Below are 19,543 nucleotides of genomic sequence, written 5' to 3' on the forward strand. Positions count from 1 at the left end.
TATAGAAAGGAAGGTTGTAGTCACAGCAGGGGGACAGCGCCCTACAAGGGGAGGCAGCATGTATAAAGATCCAATAAAGCGAAAGCAGCTCTAAGAGGAGGTACAGAAATGAGACTCAGCAAACTGAGGGAAAGGGGCATGAGTACAGGGACAGGCAGCCATCCGTCTGAAAGAACAAAGCTGTACACCCTGCCTGCTTCTTTCTGAAGGATGACAACTCTTACACCCCAAAGATTAAACTGCATTCTTTCCCACTTAATAATTCTTTAATATTTTATTTTAGACCCAATCAATTGAGAGAGCAGCTTATGCACAGCAGCACCTATGCTGGGAAATCCTCACAAAAAAGCTACTGCAGCACCAGGCCAGCCTGCTGGGTAGCACTCCAGCTCACCACCATCTCACAAGACTCAGATGAACCTAGTTCATGTTTAATAATTTGAGGATGTGTGCAAGGAACAGCATTGATGTGCGCAGGCAAGAAGGCCTATGAGTTTTGCAAAGGAATTTTGGACACGGATCTGTTGTTTCAACAACGCAACAGAATTGTCTCCAACCAACGGGGCGGTGCCAGACAACAGGATAACGTCCTCAGGCTCTCCTCCACAGCACCACATTCCACGTCCCTGACTGCTCAGTTCTCAGATGGGGGGGCACTGCTGCTGGAAGTAAAGAAGGCTGCCATGCGCCGGAGCAGCCGCGTGAGAGGAGGCAATTCCTTATGGTACGTCGTTACCGTGGTGATCTGTAACCCTATGGGCATATTTGCAACCACCGTTTTTCTGGTGAGCTCTTCGTTCGCCTTATCATTGGTTTCGTTCTCTAACGGACGGGGAGAGGAGAAAAAAAAAAAAAAAAAAAAAAAAAAAAAAAAAAAAAAAAAAAAGAGCTTCGCGTTAAAATGCGCCATCCTTTCCCCGGGCCAACCAGCAGCCACAGACGCCTCCAGCCTACCCGTCATCTTCCCCAGCTCGGCCAAGCCCCGCCCCCTTCGGCCCCTCAGCCCAACCTTCCCCTCCCGCCCCAGGCCCGCCGCCCCGCCCCGCTCCGCGGAGGTGATTTGAGGCGCTGTGCTCGGGCCTAGGGGGCCCCGCGAGCCCCGTACCGTGCACGCCGCTGCCCTCGGCTCCGCCGCTGGTCTTGTAGGTGTAATGCAGCATGCCCCCCAGCACGGTCCAGCCGCCTATCGAGTACAGCAGCGCCGAGCGCGTGTTCCACACCACCGCCCGCATCGCCCTCAGCAACTCCCGTGCGCGGGCCTGCCGCTACACGCACGCGCTCTGGCTGGGAGCGGAAAGATGGCGGCGGGCCGTGCGCGGGGCTACGCATGCGCCGTGGCTGAAGGGCGGGAAGGAAAGATGGCGGCACGGAGAGGCCGCGGCCTCAGCGCGAGCCAGAAGGTGCATTTCAGCATTTGCAGCAAACTTGTATCTCAATTCATAATACCTATGCATGGATCAGTAAGACAGAAATGGAAAAATAACAGTTAAAAACAAGAAACAAAGAAAAAAAACAACAAGGCTTGGATTTTCAGACAGTTGGAGAAGACAGTGAATTCAAAGCACCCTCAAACGCCCCTGCTCAGCCTCAGAAGCATTCCACACCATCTGTTCTTCAAGTCACTCTTTGATTCCGCATAGAATTTCAGATCCGTGACTGAAACCATGAGTTACGGAACAGCAAGTGGAATTATTTGTAATAGTTTGTACCTCCCCTGGTGGCGTGTTTTCCCAAACGCAAATGTATCGCACATACAGCTCAATGGGGGACAGCACTCAGAATTAATGCTTTTCTTATCCAGTTTTATTTTCCATTAATTCAGCCCCTGGTTGCCGACAGCCACCGCTTCAGACGACAGATCATTACATATTAAGCTAAAGGCTGCTAAGATCTACACCAGATAAAACATACTTTGGCTCCAGATACAGTATGAGAAATGTAGCATAAACAGAGATAAAAAAGGAATACAAATAAATTAATATCTAGAAGGGCAAAGTACAAAGCTCTCCCCACATATTTATTTCATTTAATACTTAAAAACCTTAGTCTAAAAGGAAATGTAAATAAGTCATTCCACTTCTGTCATCACCATGATATATGTAACTCTCCCATTTATAGTTCTGGGTTCGATCAAGTCACGCCGCACTCGAGACTGCCAGCTTCTTGAGGTGGTCCATGAACACTTGCAGACTGACATCATCCGTCAGGATTGGGGCTCCCGATTCCTGTGGACAAATTAAAGAAATAACAAGCCTGAAGCAGTGCAGCTAGCCCTGGGGACTAACCAAAAGCAAATCAGATGTCAGCCCTCTGAGCTAACTGCCTGCTAAACCTTTTTCCCTGTAAAGGGCAATCCACCAGAAAAGATGCTACTTTGTGACAAAAGCACTGACAATATCTTTCAATGCCACCTGCACTATTGCAGAAAAGTCTCTTCCTTCTAACACATTAGGAAGATTTCTGCTCAAGGCTCTACACAAACAAGGCAGAAGACATAAAAATCTATTATTCACAGAAAATCAGATCTATACATATCCATATGCTAGTTACAGAAAACTAAATACACTAACTCTGGACTAAGGGTTTTACATCAGATTTGTAACAGAAGGTGAAAATCAATTTCTACCTCAGGTCATCTAAAACCTGTAAGAGTTTCTGAATCAACTTAGCTGCTTCCATCAGCAGCAGCCACAAAATACATTCTCCTTGTCTGCCCATGCCCTATGTAGGTAACTCAGTTACAGGACAGATCAAAGGGACAAAACCACTACTGCTGGAAACCACTCATCTCCTGCTGTGATCGGGCTGCTGAGGTACTGGGCTGTTCTGCAGCACCTCTACTCAGACAGCCATCCATTAGAAAAAGCAAAAAAAATCACAATATGCTGAAAATCTGGGGGGAATTCCACCCAAGAACAGAAGCAGGAGTTTCATCATGTCCAGGCTTGAAAACTTTATTCTGAACATAGTGTAATCTAGTGCTCACCACCACTACTGTTTATCTTGACAACCATGGCCTTCAATAATCAGGATGAATAAAAATCCAGCCTGCCTGAAGAGACAAACCTATTCAATCAGTTGTCTTTTAAAATGCTACAGCTATTACAGTCTCAGACAGTAATTCCATTACAGATCATCTCGTGCACAGAAATAACCTTGTTTCCTTGTATTCAAAAGCAATGTAAGATTTTCAAAGCCAACTATGTATGTCTTGCAAAAAGCTGTTAGATAAGAAGAGCAGGACAAACACAGCCCACTCCCACTCTGAGGCCAAATACTATGTGATAAATAGGACAGCTATATGCAGACAATTATGTGAATGTACATTTTACAGCATTCCCAAATATGAGAGGCTCTTCCATTGCTTACCTGTCCCCATGCATAGAGGTTATTGTGGGTCTGAGAAGGGTTCACTTTAGACAACAGGAATCGGGCCTGTAAAGACAAAACATGGGAAAAACATTTTTGCAGTATGACAGAAATGTCAGCTCCCCTAAGAATTATCTCCTTAGATACACGACTGATGATGTTCGTTTGCTTTTACAAGCAAAGTACTTGTTTAACTGAAACAAGTTTCCAAGAAATAGCCTTGTTTCACAAACAATTTTACTAGACTTAAAAGTAAGAATCTGCTTACTTTTAATAGTAGTGCTCAGAAAGGACAGATGTTTGGAAAAGAAAAAAAAGGTTTTAGGACATAGCCCTGACTCCCATGGGGCAGACAACAGTATTGCTACAATGTGTTACAGTTTTACAAATTGTTTTGAAAGTAGTAACATTGGGGAACATCACATAACAGAGTAAGATTGAGGAAGAAACCTTGGGGGAAGAAAAAAGGGGGAATCAAAAGTCAGGGCACCCTGCTGTTATCTCAGAGAGCAAGAATATGATTGCATTCCTTTCCCTGCTGTTATTCTGGAGTCAGTTGGTGGTGGCAGATCTCTATGAGAGAACTCTCTACCCTCCATTTTGAAAGGGTAACATCACCTTTTAAGTTTCTCCAGGTGCTCTGCTACAGCAAGTGGTGCTTGTCAAGCATGGCAGCTCTAGTTCCATGCAACATGGACATAGCATCAGCAGTGTCCCTTGTAAGCCCTTTTCCATACATCAGAAAAGAGGTCAGTGGAGAACCAGGATAATATGCTCACACCAGAAATTAATACCAAAGTTTTGTTTTGGAGAACCAATTCCTGCCTCTTCACTGCTACAAACAATGGGCTAGCAGTAGACAAACACTGAACTACTATAATTCCAAGAAGAGCAAAAATAGAGACCATTTTATATCCTCATTTGGTATCTGAGAATAAAAGATGTTCAAACATTCAGCCTGACTGCCCTAGCCAACTAACTGCACTCCCTGTCTCAGGAAGTTTAGATACACAGCAAAACCATTTATTTCCCACCGCTTAAGGAATAAAAAGATATTTACATTGGCTTTTTTTTTCCTTCTCTTTCTATCCTTGGAATTCAAAAATATACCCAGGGAGCAATTGGCTTATTGGCTTGACACGGATGCATTAAGAGCTCATGAGAAAATATAAAAGCTTTATACTTTTAAGAGCTAAATTACCACTGAATTTAATTTAAAGAACTATTTACTTAGTAAACGAAGAAAAAAAACAGGTATTTGCTTTGTGCAACAGAGACGGTTCTTAGATAAACCTCCTTACCTGACTTCCCCCATGCTCAGTGTGGACATAACGTGGCATTGGGAATCTGGTCTGCAAGATTTCCTGGGCATCATCCAGTGGAGCTTGCAGTAGATGCTTAAAGTTTTCATATTCAGGCATGTCTTGGTAACCAGCTTTCTGCCACTGTGCAATAGTCTGCTCACAGGGACGGAGGAAATAAAGAGATAGCAGAGATGTCTACAGGCCTCCCCTTTTTAACCAGCACATCTTAAGGTAACAGACTATTACATGCACTTCTGCTTACACAGCGCAGGACAAAGACATGCTTTCACTATTCTGTCAATAGCGTTGTTTATTTTCTGTCTGTTCCTTAAGTTAAGAACATGCACTCAACGCAGAATTGGATAGCAGCCTGTGTAGTACAAGAGCAATTTGTTCAAAGTGAACTTCAAGCCATTATGCTTCTGCCTGCCGTGACATAAAAGCGCAAAGCTTTTATAAATCAGTGATGTTCTGAATCTGATGTGGTCTTAAGTGGAACAGTCATTGCTTTACATTATTTTCAAGGTCCACATGTAGCTGGTAATTCCTCTGTCACACATTTAACATTGTCTAATTTTACCCAGTTGATGAGTCACTTGCTTCCCAATAGCTGAGGTCGGTAGGCACTGTTTAAAGTAACCTGGGAAGGTTTACTGTCACTATTGACTCCACCATTCAACATCTGCTTGTGTGGACTGACTATCACTGCTCACTTTTCAGAGAGGACAAATACTACATGGAAGAATGTGGGGAGACAATAATGGAGCAGCTGCAGGCTATCATGCCAATCTTTAAAGATTCTAGTAACGGTCATTATAAGTCAGAAGCTTGGTTCAAAAACAAAGAGAAGAGTTAAAACACCTCTCCAAAAAATTCACTAAGCATCAAATAAAAGGGACATTTCTAGAGAAAGAAGAGAGAAGTAAGCCAGCTTCACCCTCTACATCATAACTTCTTTAGGGTGTGAGACATTTCTATCACCCAACTACAGTAGCTTAGTGCTCCCTTACAAAACCCTGCAGGATTCCAACACAGTTCTTCAGGTCTTCATGCTGAAAAGGCACTGGAAAGCCAAAGCTTTAGATATTGATCTAAATCTGGAGGTTCAGAAGGAGCCTATACCTCAGTACAGGAGCAGGTGTAAAGAGCATCCAGTACTTAAAAGCAGAAGCTGGCAAAACTCACAACTGATTTCTTTCAGAGTAGCGGTATTTAAGTGTCAAAACCCAGCAACCAATTATATCACATCTGACAAATCAAACTGCAGGTCTCTCTGCTCTACTTAGATTCAATTTTCTCTGGCCCTTTCCAGGCACAGCAAGGAAAGTTCACCTTTGTTTCCAAGCTAACTTGACAGCTATTGCTCACAGCAGAACATATACTTAACTATTGCAATAGGATTTTTATGAATTACAACTGGCAACAGGCACGTGATGTTGTTATGCCAGGGGTAGGCTTTGCAAGCAGTTCATTCTGTACTAACAGTAGCATAGTTTGCATGCATGGTAGGAGGAAGAGAGTTCAGAGGAAGAATACATCTCACCATACCTCACCAAGGTAGATAACTATCTGGAAGAAAGTATCCATCAGTAGGATTCTGTCAGGAAGAATGCTGCTGCTGTCCAAAAGCACTGGCTATGGAAAATAAAGTTCAATCGTTATTAAAACCTCAAAACTGTATTAACCTTCACAGTTCAGGGGAACAACTTGCTCAGCCCCACGAGTACAGAGGAGTGTTCTGTCTGTCAAGGGCTGCTGCTCATGTGAATGTCTCACAGAGCACCATCAGCCTCCTGTGGCATCACTGAACCGAGCAGCAGGTCCCCAGCTACTGTATGAAATGCAGTATGTGAGAAAGCCATTTCAATGGCTATCAAGTTTAATGATCTTGAGAAGAAGCCAAGAAAAATAAGAGATTTAATACATACACTCTGGCAAATGCTGCCAGAAAGGTTTTAAAGTGCTTCCGCAGCAGCTTCTGCATTTCCTTCCTGCCAGACACGCTCCATTCAAGCTAGCAGTCAACATAAATTAATAAAGTCTGACCAGCAGTTGAGTGCTGCTGCTTAAACAGCTGAAAACAAACAGCCGGACTTGATCTCTAGAGGTCCCTTCCAACCCCTACAATTCTGTGATTATGACAGCACAGGCTTGCTGACTTACATGGTGGAGATGGCAGCCTCTGGCAGAGAAGAAAAAACACTACTGCTAGCTGTCAGGCACCAGATGCAGCATTACCTTTTTGGGGCTTCTTTTTTTGGGTGTACATGTGTATTTTAAAAGCCTACAGAAAGTATAATTGACATACAAAGAGTAAGACTACTGAAAACATAACTTGTATTGTACATTGCCCCATCTCATTCTTCAGTAATTAATTTTAAGTAAGAAAAATAGATAAGGACCTTTTTGATGAACTAATGTTATCCTGACTGAACGCTCTTTATTTTGGATTGACTCACCTCTCTCTGATAAACACAGACTTACCTCAGGAGGTCCATGGAAAGAATAAGCATAAAGGATGGGCTGAATCATAATGAGAGACTGGGTGAGATCTTGCCTAGCAAAGTGGTGACGGTAATAAGAAGATTCATCCGGACTGTTATTGAAAACCTGCAGGAATGGCGAGCGTCGCAAATGGAACATGAACTGCACCAGAGAGATGAGTGACAAGTATCAGTGAGCTGCCAAAACTTCTGCACCTTGTTAACAGCAAATTCCTTGAAAAAAAATCCCCCAGTGAACTCCTCAACATTCTTCACTTACCAGTTATTTGTAGCACTGAACTACAAGCCCAGCCCAACAAATTCAACAAGTATCTGTTCCTTCCCTCACAAGTCTGCTTAATGCTACAAGATGCTTTATCATCACTCACCCTTGCTATCTTTTTCCATAGCTCCAAGAAGGTTCTTACCTGGGGATACAAAGAAAATGACTCCGACAGTCTGAAGGAGTTGGGATCATCTTTGTTGTATTGTCCAAATTTCTGACACTGTTGGAAGCAAAATGCATCCTCTGTTAATCTCTCTCTCAGAATCAACATTTTTTGGAACAGGTTTTGTATGTCATGAATGTCGCAGCAAGAATTTAACAGGCTATTTGTTTAAGTCAGTAACTTCTGTAGCTTACTGGAATGACAATGACAATTCAATCACCTATTTATTTTTATATGTATATAAAAATCTTTAATTTTGAATCTAGATTCAAAGTTATCGAACAATGAAGGAAATAGTGCTTCTAGTACTAGCCATTTTTTCCACTGGATCAGGGACACTACATCTTAACCTGCTTTGTACACTACAAAACACTTCTGCAGCATCTCTTACTTCCCTCTAAAGCAACAACAAACTAAAATTTCACCAAATGCTTCACTGAAAACAAGTCGTTCTTTATCAACTTTTTTATAAATTTAAAAATTCTTTATCAACCACAGATGACTCCACAATCATTTCAGCATGCAGCATGCCCATGTGTGATTCGGTGCTCAAATTTTTATTTGATATTTTCTCTGTTCTTTCCAGCATCTGATGTGCCATAATTGTTAGTGTCAAATTCACATGAGTATTCAGACTAAGTCAGAAGTGATTTGGATTTTGGCAATTCAGGCCTGTGAAATCTGAAGAAAGAGACAGTATGAAGGTGCAGAAGAATGCCACTACCTGGGAAGTGATAACTCCTCTGAACTTGACCCTGGTGAGATCCTATCTGAATGCTGCATCTAGTTTGAAACTTCCTAGCTCAAAACAAACATAGATACACCGAAGCAAGGCCAGTAGATGCCAGCAAGCTGGCAAAGGAACAGGGGCCTAAAAAGCTGAGTTTGTTCAGCCTGGAATCCGGTGTCATACAGTGTATAGCTACCTAACAGGTAACTGGATAAACTGGAATTCTGATTGAATATAAGAAATAACAATAGTAAATCACAGTAACTGTGATCAAATCTTGAAATAGGCTATCAAGAAGCAAGAGAAATTCCATCCTTGGAGATCATAAAAACTCACCTGAACAAGACCCACAGCACCTGACCATAACCTGACCTGCTTAAGCAGAGCTTCCCACCTGCATTATCATTTCACTATTACTTCTTCAATCTCGAGGTTTAACTCTTTCAGCACAAAGGGATGCTTACCTATCCCATCACCAAATTACTGATCATACTGCCTTCTGAGTTATCACATACTATCAGACCATGATCAGAGCACAAATGTAGCAAGTCAGTCTGGAAAAAGAATGGTGCTTTCATTCCAAGAGATTATTTTCACGGCAGCCTTAATTTCAGTTGAGTGCATTCAATCAGTCTTACCAGTCTGATCAGCTGTCTGTCCAGCCATCGCAGGACATCAGGTCCCTCCTCAGACTCAGCTCTGTACACTCCCAGCCGTGCCATCAGCACGGCAGCTGCTTCCTGGTCAAACGCAGCTTCTATGTGCTGGAGTTGACTTTGTGCATCTGCCCAGCTAAAGGATTAGTAAAAGTGTTAGTGCAAAATCTGTCATCAGCAAAACCCAATCCACACTTATTTCCCCATCCCAAATACTCTGTGGCCAATGAACATAATAAAAGCCTAAAACAATAGCAGCACAGACTGTGGCTTACATTTCTGCAATTCTGCCAAAGAACCAGCATGAGGTACTCACTTTCTGGCTATGGTGGTGACACGAATGCGTTTCTGTGTGCTGGAGTGTTGATACTGAGTGACAAACTGTACTGCCCCTCGGCCTCCCTGAGGTATTGGTGCGTTGTGCTGCAAATTAAACATGGAAAGCCTTCAACATAGGCTGGCTTTGCGATAGGTTTGCATACTCCAGAGACAAATCCAGGGCATTTGCTGAACAGAGTTAAGTTCAAGCTTGAGATGGACCAGAGAAGAGACACACATCTGTTAGCGTTGTGTTTTATAACGGCCCTCAAAGTATAGTGGTTCTGGGTGCATTTTTAATGCTATCCCTGACACTTTATCAGCTTGTCCCTTAAAACGTGGCAGCAACTTATTATCATCCCTGCAGCACTGAACATTAGCACGGCAGTGCAAGGTCTGACTAAAGGCCCTTTGGGCCCTGTTCCCAACAACAGGGAACCCACACAGCCCAGTGGGCATGGATTAGAACTCCTTTGTGTTAGTACTCCTAGCTACCAAGTGCTCAGAAGCTTCCACACCCTGAAGTTGCTTCTGAGCCATCTCATATAATAAATTGGAGGATCAATTCTCCAAGAAGTGAGGCATTTGTACTTTTATTCTCCACAGGATCTAACAGCAAAAAGACAAATTCTTCTTTGTGAAATGAATGCCATTGGAAGAAGATAAGGAGAAAGAACACAGATTTTGTACAAAGTAAAAATTTTATGCAATTTATAAATACGGAAACAACCTCTATGAATGTTACTTTGGCACAAAACACTTGTCTACTTTGCAACCATCCATCTACAACACAAGAGATGCCACTGGACTTCCTGGTCCTGTTACAAACACTTGGTATATAAAAATGAAAACAAAAAAAAGCCAGGGCTGACCTGATTTACCACTTCAAAGTAAATGGCCAGAGTTGTGCTGGGATCCAGACCACAAATTTTCCACTGAGATGTTCCTCCAGTTCCGAGTTCCTGCACAGAATTGAGATCAGCTTTTAGCATTTGGCAGTAATTAAGGTCAGCTGATGTTAAATTCTGATCAGAGACACAAGGCATTCCTTCTGCATTTCTTATCTTCAGGGTGTGGATTAAGTTACTGAGGGTAATGCGGTTAGAAGGCAGCGTTATGGGACAAGAATTTAGTCTAGCAAACACTGCCTTTTCTCACGTTCTAGTTAAGCTGTAGGTCTAGACAGAAATTTTACACTCTTTATTTCCTACTTGAATATAGTTTTCTTTCATGTTGGAAACTTACATTTTCAGAAACACACGGTCCTTTCACGTTCAGGGATACACATGGTCCAATAGCTCCTGCAATTTTCAGCTCCCTGGATGTCTAGAACAAGATTTAAAAAGTTCTTAAAAAAAAATCAAGTTAGTCAAATAGAACACACACAGACTATATCAGGTGCTCAGCTTTGATCAGAAGATGAACATACCAGGCTGCCAAGGAAAGTATCTTTGAGTACTCTCCCAGGTCACCTACTGCCACAGTTGGTGAATGTAAGCTCAGCTTTTTTTTTTTTTTAAAACACAAATTTAATATGCTTTCAAATAAAAAAAAATGCCTTCACTCATTCCAATATGATGCTTTTTCCAAAGAAAAGCTGACAGCTGACCTCAAAGACGTAGAATTTTCTACACACAGATACCTAGTCAACTCGTCCAATCAATAGCGCTTGCAATTTTAAGTTAACATCAGCCAGTTAAACTGATCTCTCACCTTCACTTCCAAATTTGCACCAAAAGCCATGCGAAATTCCCCATTGAGCCCTCTGTTGAACACCCGCTGGAAGGTCTGCTTGAAGAGAGAAGTGTTGAAGGAATCTCCCATCACCATATGTCCTCTGAGAAGGAAAAAAAAATACACAAGGGAATTGAAACAATTGAGAAATAGAAGTGCATCACCAAGGATACAACCCCTCCAACTCTCATGCATGCAAACACAGGCAGAAACTGTTTTAAAGCATGCCTTTGCATAGGTAGAATTCACATCAGGGAACGCAGGTTCATGGATGCCTCCAAAGCCAGACAAGTTAGTGCTCCATCTTTGCCAGCTTGCTTTCTCAACTATACTTCTTGACATCCCTTCAGCTGCCTTAAAAATGCTCCTGTTTCCACTGGTTACAAACATCTCTACCCAGTAGAGAGCTTTGCTCAGCCTACTTCCCCTAAGAAAGCAAAATGAGCTGTTAAGCATGAGAAAATCTGGCCAACACAATGAAAGCTTCTACCCACCATGCCTGAAACTGATGGCACTTCAGTCACGCACACACCACAACACATGATGGGATCTACGTCCCATCAGTTCTGCAAAGGATACTTGCAACCTGCCAAGGCGTTTGAAGAGACAGAAGGCATTTGCAAGACATATTGCATCATGCTTTAGAATACCTTTCTCCAAAGCAGGACATTGAGTTTTCTACCAGCAGTGTTAACTCTTACGCTACTTTGAGGCTTCAGAAATGTGGACTGGGACCAGGAGAGGTTTGCCATGTAACTCCTGGCAAATTCAAACCACAATTTAGAATAAAATAACGAAAATCTCACCCTTTTGCCCTGATAGAAAACTAACTGCCTCCTGAACTGTTCTTCCCCTCAAAAAAAAAGTGCCACCCTTGCATTTCCTGTTACGGACATACCCAGTGAGGTTTGCACAACATTTCATCTCTAGCAGTCCAGTCTGATCCAGGGCGCAGGCATAGATGTCAATGCAATGCCCGTTGGTGGCAGTGCGATTGGCCAGAGTCTCATAGTGCTGGGGAGAACAGACAACACACACAATAGTTAGGATGCTGCATCAGGCAACTTCTCCTCCACTCTCCAGCTGAAGTCAACACATTGAGGCACAAAGCACAAACGTCAGGTGCTGTAAAGGTAAAGAGCCATCTACTTGAACACAATTCTCTCTCCTAGGATGTTTGCCCTTGGATAAACTTGAGTTGCAAGTGCAGAGAAGACATGAATTGCTACCATTGTACAAGCACGGGCTCTTCGTGATAAAGAACCTAAAGTTTTCCAGGTGATGGTTAAGAGGACAAGTATTGCACTACTTCCTTTAAGCTGACAGGCACATTTCATCCCTAATATTTTAACAACTCTTTCACATGTCAAGAGAAAAAGGAGCCTTTTTGGAAATTACCAGTTCTTGGAGTACAGGCTTGTTTTCTCCCCCTCTCCTGAAGGAGAGGAAAGGACTTCCACTCACCATCAGCTAGGCAAGAACACTGAAACACTTCTTTCTCTGAGAAGGCACAAGACCATACTTGGAGAAGTAACTAACAGTATGTCTCTTTCACCCGTCCCTTGACCATTCTCATACCTTAACACACAGAAAGGCTCCTGTGTTTCATGAACAGCCATGCAAATGTCTGGACATATTGACTCCATATCAAGAAAATAATACACTTGTTACCTATAGAAGGATATTGGACAGCTGCCTATGTAGGTTTGGATCATCTCCTTCCTCCCAACCCCACTCCATATTCCAACACAACATTCGTTGTCTTTAAACAACCTCCGCCATGCAACAAGTCTAAGCTGCTGTGTGTGCTTTTGCCCCCAGCTGACACCAGCACCTACCTTGGTGGCCTTCTTCATGAACCTCGCATTGTCCTTCTCTATGTCATGCCAAGAACGAATGGGTGTTTTCAATTCATCTCCTACCACCATGCCTGGTCCTTGCGTTGGTGGACCACCTGTAAATAGCATTATTCTAGCCCCGGTGTTTGGAAATGTGCCCTAAAATAAAAGTCTTATATTAGAACTCGAGGAGAGGATGTTTAAAGGGACAATGCTTTCTTCAGAGAAGAATCTGTACATTAGTCTGCAATACAATTAGAGACCTATTTCCATTACAGGCAGCCCACACATTTCCTGACAGGCACCCTCTAGTTTAGACTCAAGCTACAACAACCTTCACAATAGGAAGTAGGCAGTTTCTATTCTTTTTACTTCCACCTTAGATGATCCTTGCAAAAAACAAACAAACAAACAACAAAAAAACCACAGCACATACGATCACCTTCATATGGCAACATAGTTAAGAATCAGAAACCTTTAAACACCTGCATCTTTTACATAATTTACACTTAAATATGAATTCCTAGCCCGCTCTACACCAGCTGGAGCTAACTCATGCCAGACATCAGCAAAATGCAGCACTACATCTCAATGTAACTGGACCGCAAACCTCTACATGTCTCAGCAAAGACTGCCAGGTGCTTACTTTGACCAGATCATCCCTAACAAACAGCTGCTGTAAAAGTACCTCTAGCAAGCCAACAGCAATCGAAAGAGCTACTCCAGTGGAACGCAAAGGCCTCTTCCCCTGGGTCACTGGCCACGGGTCCCTTTGAAGTTCTCCAAGGAGATCTGTTAAATTCATGTCAATCTTATGTACTGGCTGCAGAAACCTGAAATATTGAAATGAAATGTTTTCCCACTTCGAGCATGCCTCTGTTCCTACCATGGTTTAATTACACTGCAAGAGTTATCAGAAGCAAAAATGTTATAAAGCAAATTCCTTTAAGTTCAAGCTTTCCAAGCTAGCAGGCCTGTGAAAAGTAACAAAATTGATCAAAGCAAGCCACCAGGAACTGACAAGAAGGCAAAGTCACTCAAAGCACCAGAAAGGTCTTTAGCAGCGATTTAGTCTACAAAAGGTATATGAGCTGCCACAGAAAAAGAGGAGCTGAGAAAAAACAAACAACTCTATTCAACACAGGGAAGTATGGCTTCACTGTTCAGGGGGCACTACCTGTCTGCCAATTGTTTTTTTTTTTTTTTTTTTTTTTTTGACTCATTTGAGCAAGGGCTTGAAGGATTTTTACTCATAAACGAGGCCTCCATTTGCTGGTCAACCAAAAAGGAAGCCCTTGCTCTAAACACATTCAACCCTTGAACAAAATGCTTTCCAAAGACAGCTATGCTATACTTTTCAAGGAGAAACCCAGACTGAATGGCAATTACGTTCTTGTAACTGCAAAATCAAGACACTACAGAAGGCCAAAAAATGGCTCTAGTAAATCTCACCCATTTGTATCACTTGACACAGGGAAATCACTGTGAGAAGACAACACCATTTAAGTTTTCTTACAAAAACTCCTCTTGGAAAACCTAGGTTTAGAAGTGTGACCCCAACGGGTATAAAACACCCACCCTGCTCTTCTGCTGGTTCTGCTTATGTAGCACTCACCTGCTTGAAATAACAGGTTGCTCCGGAGCTTGAAGAGGCCTTCCTTGTTGCATGGGGACAGCTGGCCTTGAAAGACCAAGCATATCCTACAGAAAAGGAAAAAAAAAAAAAAGGAGGCAGAGGAGACTCCATATTCAAACACTAGACACTGTTTGCTTTCAAGCAACCTAGCCTAAAGCCTGCAACACTGTACCATCAAAGAAATTACAAATGGTGAAATAATTAATATATGCACTCTCATTAGGAAGACACCAATGGTTCTGTTATGAGATATTAAAAAAAAACATCTTGGACATGCTTTCAAAGAATTTACAGTAGCAAAAAGACACAAGAGGTGCTGGCAGAGAAATAGCATAAAAATAATTACGAACGCTGAACCTCCTTTCCTCCCCAAAGCTGGTGCTTGAAAGACCAGTGGTGGTGGCAACAGGAGGAACAAGCCACTGTCCTAACAGATGGCAGGACATACCTGGATTTGCTTAGCCGTCAGGTCTTTTGTGCCCCTAAACACGTAGCTCTTGGAAATCCCTTCACAGCTCAGCTCGTGAACCTGGACCATTCTGCCAAACGTGATAAGCCCCACAAGAGCATCAGCAGGCAGCAGACTGAGGGACATCTGGAGGGACTCCTTCAGTGCCTGCAAGTCCTCCTCTTCCAAGCACGTGTCAACAACATACAGGAAGATCAATGGCGTCTGTGGGCCTCGCTAATGCGGAGAGAGATGGATTTACTGGGCATGTACATATGCTAGGTGACACTTCGTACTATGACTCCAGACAAAGAATAAAACGAGCCCTATCTCAAGCATCTTACATGAGTATTACTTATTTCCATTATGTACAACAAATACATACAAAAGATCTTACAGAATACAATTCTGGAGACCACAAGCTTGCCTATGAACCATTTACCTGCACTATATATTCGATTGTTGAAAACTGAGGCATAAGTTCAGCTGGTTGGTTGACCTCAGATATGCCTGCATATGCTGGAGGGAACTGAAAAACAGAACCAAAAATTAGAACAAGAAAGTTGCAGGGCAGAAATGTAGGGCTCTCTGCAGTACAGAGGCTGCCCTGCTTATGATGTGCTTATTCAATTACTGATTTACTACTGACAGCACCGACCTGGTTAACTCATTGGAGCCCTGTACTGCTGCTTTGCTAAGCACAGATGACAGTGGCCAGCACTACCGACAATTACGCAGCCCAGTGTAAGTTAAGGGTAGGACTAAAGCAGCAGCCACATTACCTGAAACTTATTTAGCCACGTGACTGTTTCTGATAGTAAAAGTGCACCCAAATCTAATAAATTTCATACTCAGCAAGAACAGTAAATGTCACGTACCAAAAACCACACTGGAAGCACATGCAACAAATTGGCTTTTTATCTATTTTCTATGTTCTCTGTGCTATTAAAATCACTGGCAAAACAACTCAAAATAGGCAAAATTTCACATAAAACAGATTCATTAGCAAGTACTCTGGCCTGGGTTCAACAAGAGAAAAGGCCACAAGATGAAATCTAGACAGATGGAATTTCTGCTGCTTTTTAGCGCCCTTCGCCAGGTGAGGTCATCAGTAAAATGCTCACTGAAAAAATGAAAATACTGCTCATTCTTTCAACCTACCTGATTTCTCTGAAAACAGAAATTACAAGCCCAGAGCTTGGCCCGATAGTCAACTTGGCTGCAAGGGAAAGGTGAGGCATTAGTTTAAGTACAGGAACAATTTCACAACCCAGCCTCACAGCTGTCTGCACCAGTGAGGAAGAAACAAAATACCAGACACTTCAACTTGATGGACAGTTTTAGACAGAAAGCCTGTTAGCTCTGGCTGCTTCCAGGCTTGTTAGCATGAGGGATCACCAACAGATCTTCAAAGCTTAGGATGCGGTACGCAAACGTTTGCACCTAATCACTCTTTCACTATGCCGAGGCTTATCTCAGTCACCTTGCTGTTTGTACAGTTGCAGCAAACAAGTACTCCAGTCATAGAGCAGCAGAAGCCATTCACTCACATTCTGTACAAACACAGAACAAATTAGCTGCTCTCTGACCCAAGGAATTTCCTCTCCTCAACCCATTATGACATACTACGTTGACTGCTAGCGCAGTGAAGCCTGGCCTTATTCTTCCTTCATGGGTTTGACCTCTTCCTACTTCCTCTTGCTGTTTTTTTTGTTTTGTTTTGTTTTTTTTTGTGGCCCACAACTGTGTTCCAAGGAATTATGACCTTAGCACGATTTTAGGACAAAGATTATTTCTCTTACATTCTCAGCAAAACTCCAAAGAAAACTTTGATATTCATACTGGAGCTGGCCTATGAGCAAGGGGATGTATAGAAAGCAGGAAATCAAGCAAACGCCACTGCCCAGAGGATAACACCAGTATAAACAGTATCTTTAAGTTTCATCATTCACCACAACATTCTCTAGGATGGTAACAGGGTTGCCCATTTCCATACTATCTCCAGCTTAACAGCCTCCCTGAAGACACACCTCTCTCCTCATGCTCTGGCAGCTCCAGCAGCGGGTGGCATTCAACACACCTCACCAGGCATGCAGGGCTTTCAACATACTCAGTATATCTAAAAGAAAGAGGCTGCCAAGCACTAGGCTGAGAAAAAGGGGAATGAGGAATAACCATAGAATTATTAAGGTTGGAAAAGACCTCTAAGATCAACACGCCCAACCATCAACCCACCACCCCCATGCCCACTAATCATGTCCCTCAGTGCCACCCTCTCTGCAGTTCTTGAACACTCCCAGGGGTGGTGACTCCACCACTTCCCTGGGCAGCCTATGCTACTGCCTTACTGCTCTTCTGAGAAGAAATTTTTTCCAATATCCAGCCTGAACTTCCCCAGTGCAAACTGAGACCATTCCCTCTGGTCCTATCACTGTTACCTGGGAGAAAAGGCCAACCCCCACCTCTCCACAACCTCCTCTCAGGCAGTTGTAGAGAGCAGTAACATCTCCCCTGAGCCTCTTCTTCTCCAGACTGAACCATCTCAGTTCCCTCACCCATACCCCATAAGATTTGTGCTCCAGACCCTTCACAGCTTCGCTGCCTTTCTCTGAACTTGCTCCAGGGCCTCGATGTCTTCCCTATAGTGAAGGGTCCAGCACTGAACACAGCACTCGAGGTGCAGCCTCGCCAGAGCTGAGCGCAGGGGGACGATCACCTCCCTGCTCCTGCTGGCAGCTCTACTGCTGATACAAGTCTTGACGCCATTGGCCTTGTTGGCCACCTGGGCACACTGCTGGCTTGTGTTCAGCCAATTGACAGCTTACACCCCCAGATCCTTTTCCTCTGTGCAGCTTTGCAGCCACTTTGCCCCGAGCCTGTAGCGATGCTGGGGGTTGTTGTGGCCAAAGTGCAGGACCCGGCACTTGGTCGTGCTGAACATCATTCCATTGTCCTCAGCCCATCCATCCAGCCTAGATACATCAGGCACACTGAGATACAAACCAGACGCTCCCCAGCCTCCCCAACCCCCCCCAGCTCAGAGTTTCGTACCAGAGCGGGTTGAGCACGGCTTTGCAGGTGGGCCTGCTGCAGAGCACGGGCTCGTACTGCACGGGCGGCAGGTCCGGGCGCTCCCGCAGCGGGGTCAGCAGGCAGGCCAGCGGCACGACCATCCGCGTAGCCTCCAGCCTGCTGGACGGCCACACGTTCCAGCTGAAGCGCACGCCGTCGCGCTCCTCGTTCTGCTGAATGAACTCCAGGTAGGTCGCCATGGGGCCGCAGCAGCTCTGAGTGCAGAGGGAAGGCCGATCTCAGACCAAAACGCACACTGCAAACACCAGCCCGCCCTCCTCACAGAGCGAAAGGCCAAAAAAATGTCCAGTGACCTCAGGCCCCTCTGCGTACGGCACTGTGTCCCAGCTCACAGCCGAGGCCCCAGTCCTTTCCGTCGGGACAGTTCGCGGCCCACGCCCCGTGCTTCTCCCCCAGTCCCGGCTCCCGGCAGCGCCCACCTGCCCGCACCGCCGCCGCTCTCTCCCGGCAGGCACCGCGCGGCCAGCAACGCCAGCTCAGCGGTAGGGGGATGCCCTCACACAAGATGGCGGCACCGGCACGACCCGCCTTCCACGGCCGCTGTTCCACCGCCATCTTGGATAAGGAAATCCCGCGCGCTGTTCTGCGTGACCCTAACAAACGTGGCGGCGGCTGCGGCGTCAGGGCGGCCATCTTAGCTAAGGGCACCATGGGTCGAGATCGAATGGAGAGAAAGGGTACCCCTACCAAACATGGCGGGGAGGCGTCGGCTCCCACTGCGGCCTAACGGCAGGAGGAGGAAGCGGATGACGTGTCCGTCATTGCGGCTGCGTGACACGGCGCCGCACTGCCAGGAGTGCTCACGCACGGTGGCGAGCTCAAGTTACCTCCCAGAATTGCGCGTGTGCTAAGCAAGGCCGTGGGACCAGCAACAAGTAGGCGGCGTGCTTCCCTTTTGGATAAAGGAATTTAAGATCAGGGTTAAGGACTTCCAAAAAATTATCAATTTCTTGGTCTATTTGCGATTCTGTTTTCAGCCAACATAAATACACCACCTGTGAATTTTCAAATGGAACATACCGAGCTGCAATCAGACATTCAACTCAAAATGCTGTGTCTCTCTACCTGACCTTCGTAAGCCCTCTCTTACCAGAGAGAAATACCCCTCCCTTCACAGTCACACCTTATCCATGTCACCGCTTTTTAGGAGTATGCACAACTGTGAACAATTGCCAAGGATGAAGCACAGGAGGAGTAAAATATCACCCAAAATCTCTGACCAACACCTGAGTCAGAACTCACTGAGAACTGCAACTGCCCTGCTGCATCAGTGTCACAAATACAAGGTCGTACATCCCACTGGTGCTCTTTTTTATGTTTTAATAAATGTGTATACATATTTAAAATTTTTGTTATTTATACATGTAAGTATATAAACAGTATATAAACAGTATATAAAGTATATAAACATTACTGAAAGCAATGCCTCCTATTTATTTCCATGAAAACTATAACAAATAGAGCATAATAACACTATTTAATAGA

At 44.2% G+C, this 19,543-nt stretch overlaps 1 protein-coding gene across 3 annotated transcripts; it reads right to left on the reverse strand.

Annotated features, from left to right (window-relative positions):
* On the reverse strand, positions 260–18,634 carry SEC23B (Sec23 homolog B, coat complex II component). 3 transcript variants are annotated; one of them, XM_021391396.1, is made up of 21 exons: positions 18,478–18,634; positions 18,017–18,252; positions 16,127–16,184; positions 15,408–15,494; positions 14,966–15,202; positions 14,497–14,582; positions 13,570–13,714; positions 12,882–13,040; positions 11,942–12,057; positions 11,023–11,146; positions 10,555–10,635; positions 10,182–10,271; positions 9,308–9,414; positions 8,974–9,127; positions 7,585–7,662; positions 7,158–7,319; positions 6,222–6,308; positions 4,671–4,826; positions 3,370–3,435; positions 1,106–2,225; positions 260–822 (listed from the first exon to the last, which is right to left on the reverse strand). In XM_021391396.1, the coding sequence occupies exons 2-20, from the start codon at positions 18,235–18,237 to the stop codon at positions 2,136–2,138; spliced, it is 2,304 nt and encodes a 767-aa protein (XP_021247071.1). In that variant the 5' UTR covers positions 18,238–18,252; positions 18,478–18,634; the 3' UTR covers positions 260–822; positions 1,106–2,135. The 3 variants fall into 3 exon arrangements, with proteins under 3 accessions (XP_021247071.1, XP_021247072.1, XP_021247069.1); XM_021391397.1 differs by having other exon boundaries at positions 18,352–18,581; XM_021391394.1 differs by having other exon boundaries at positions 18,017–18,580.

This window comes from Numida meleagris, chromosome 3 (genome assembly GCF_002078875.1).
Source record: "Numida meleagris isolate 19003 breed g44 Domestic line chromosome 3, NumMel1.0, whole genome shotgun sequence".
Classification (NCBI taxonomy): domain Eukaryota; kingdom Metazoa; phylum Chordata; class Aves; order Galliformes; family Numididae; genus Numida; species Numida meleagris.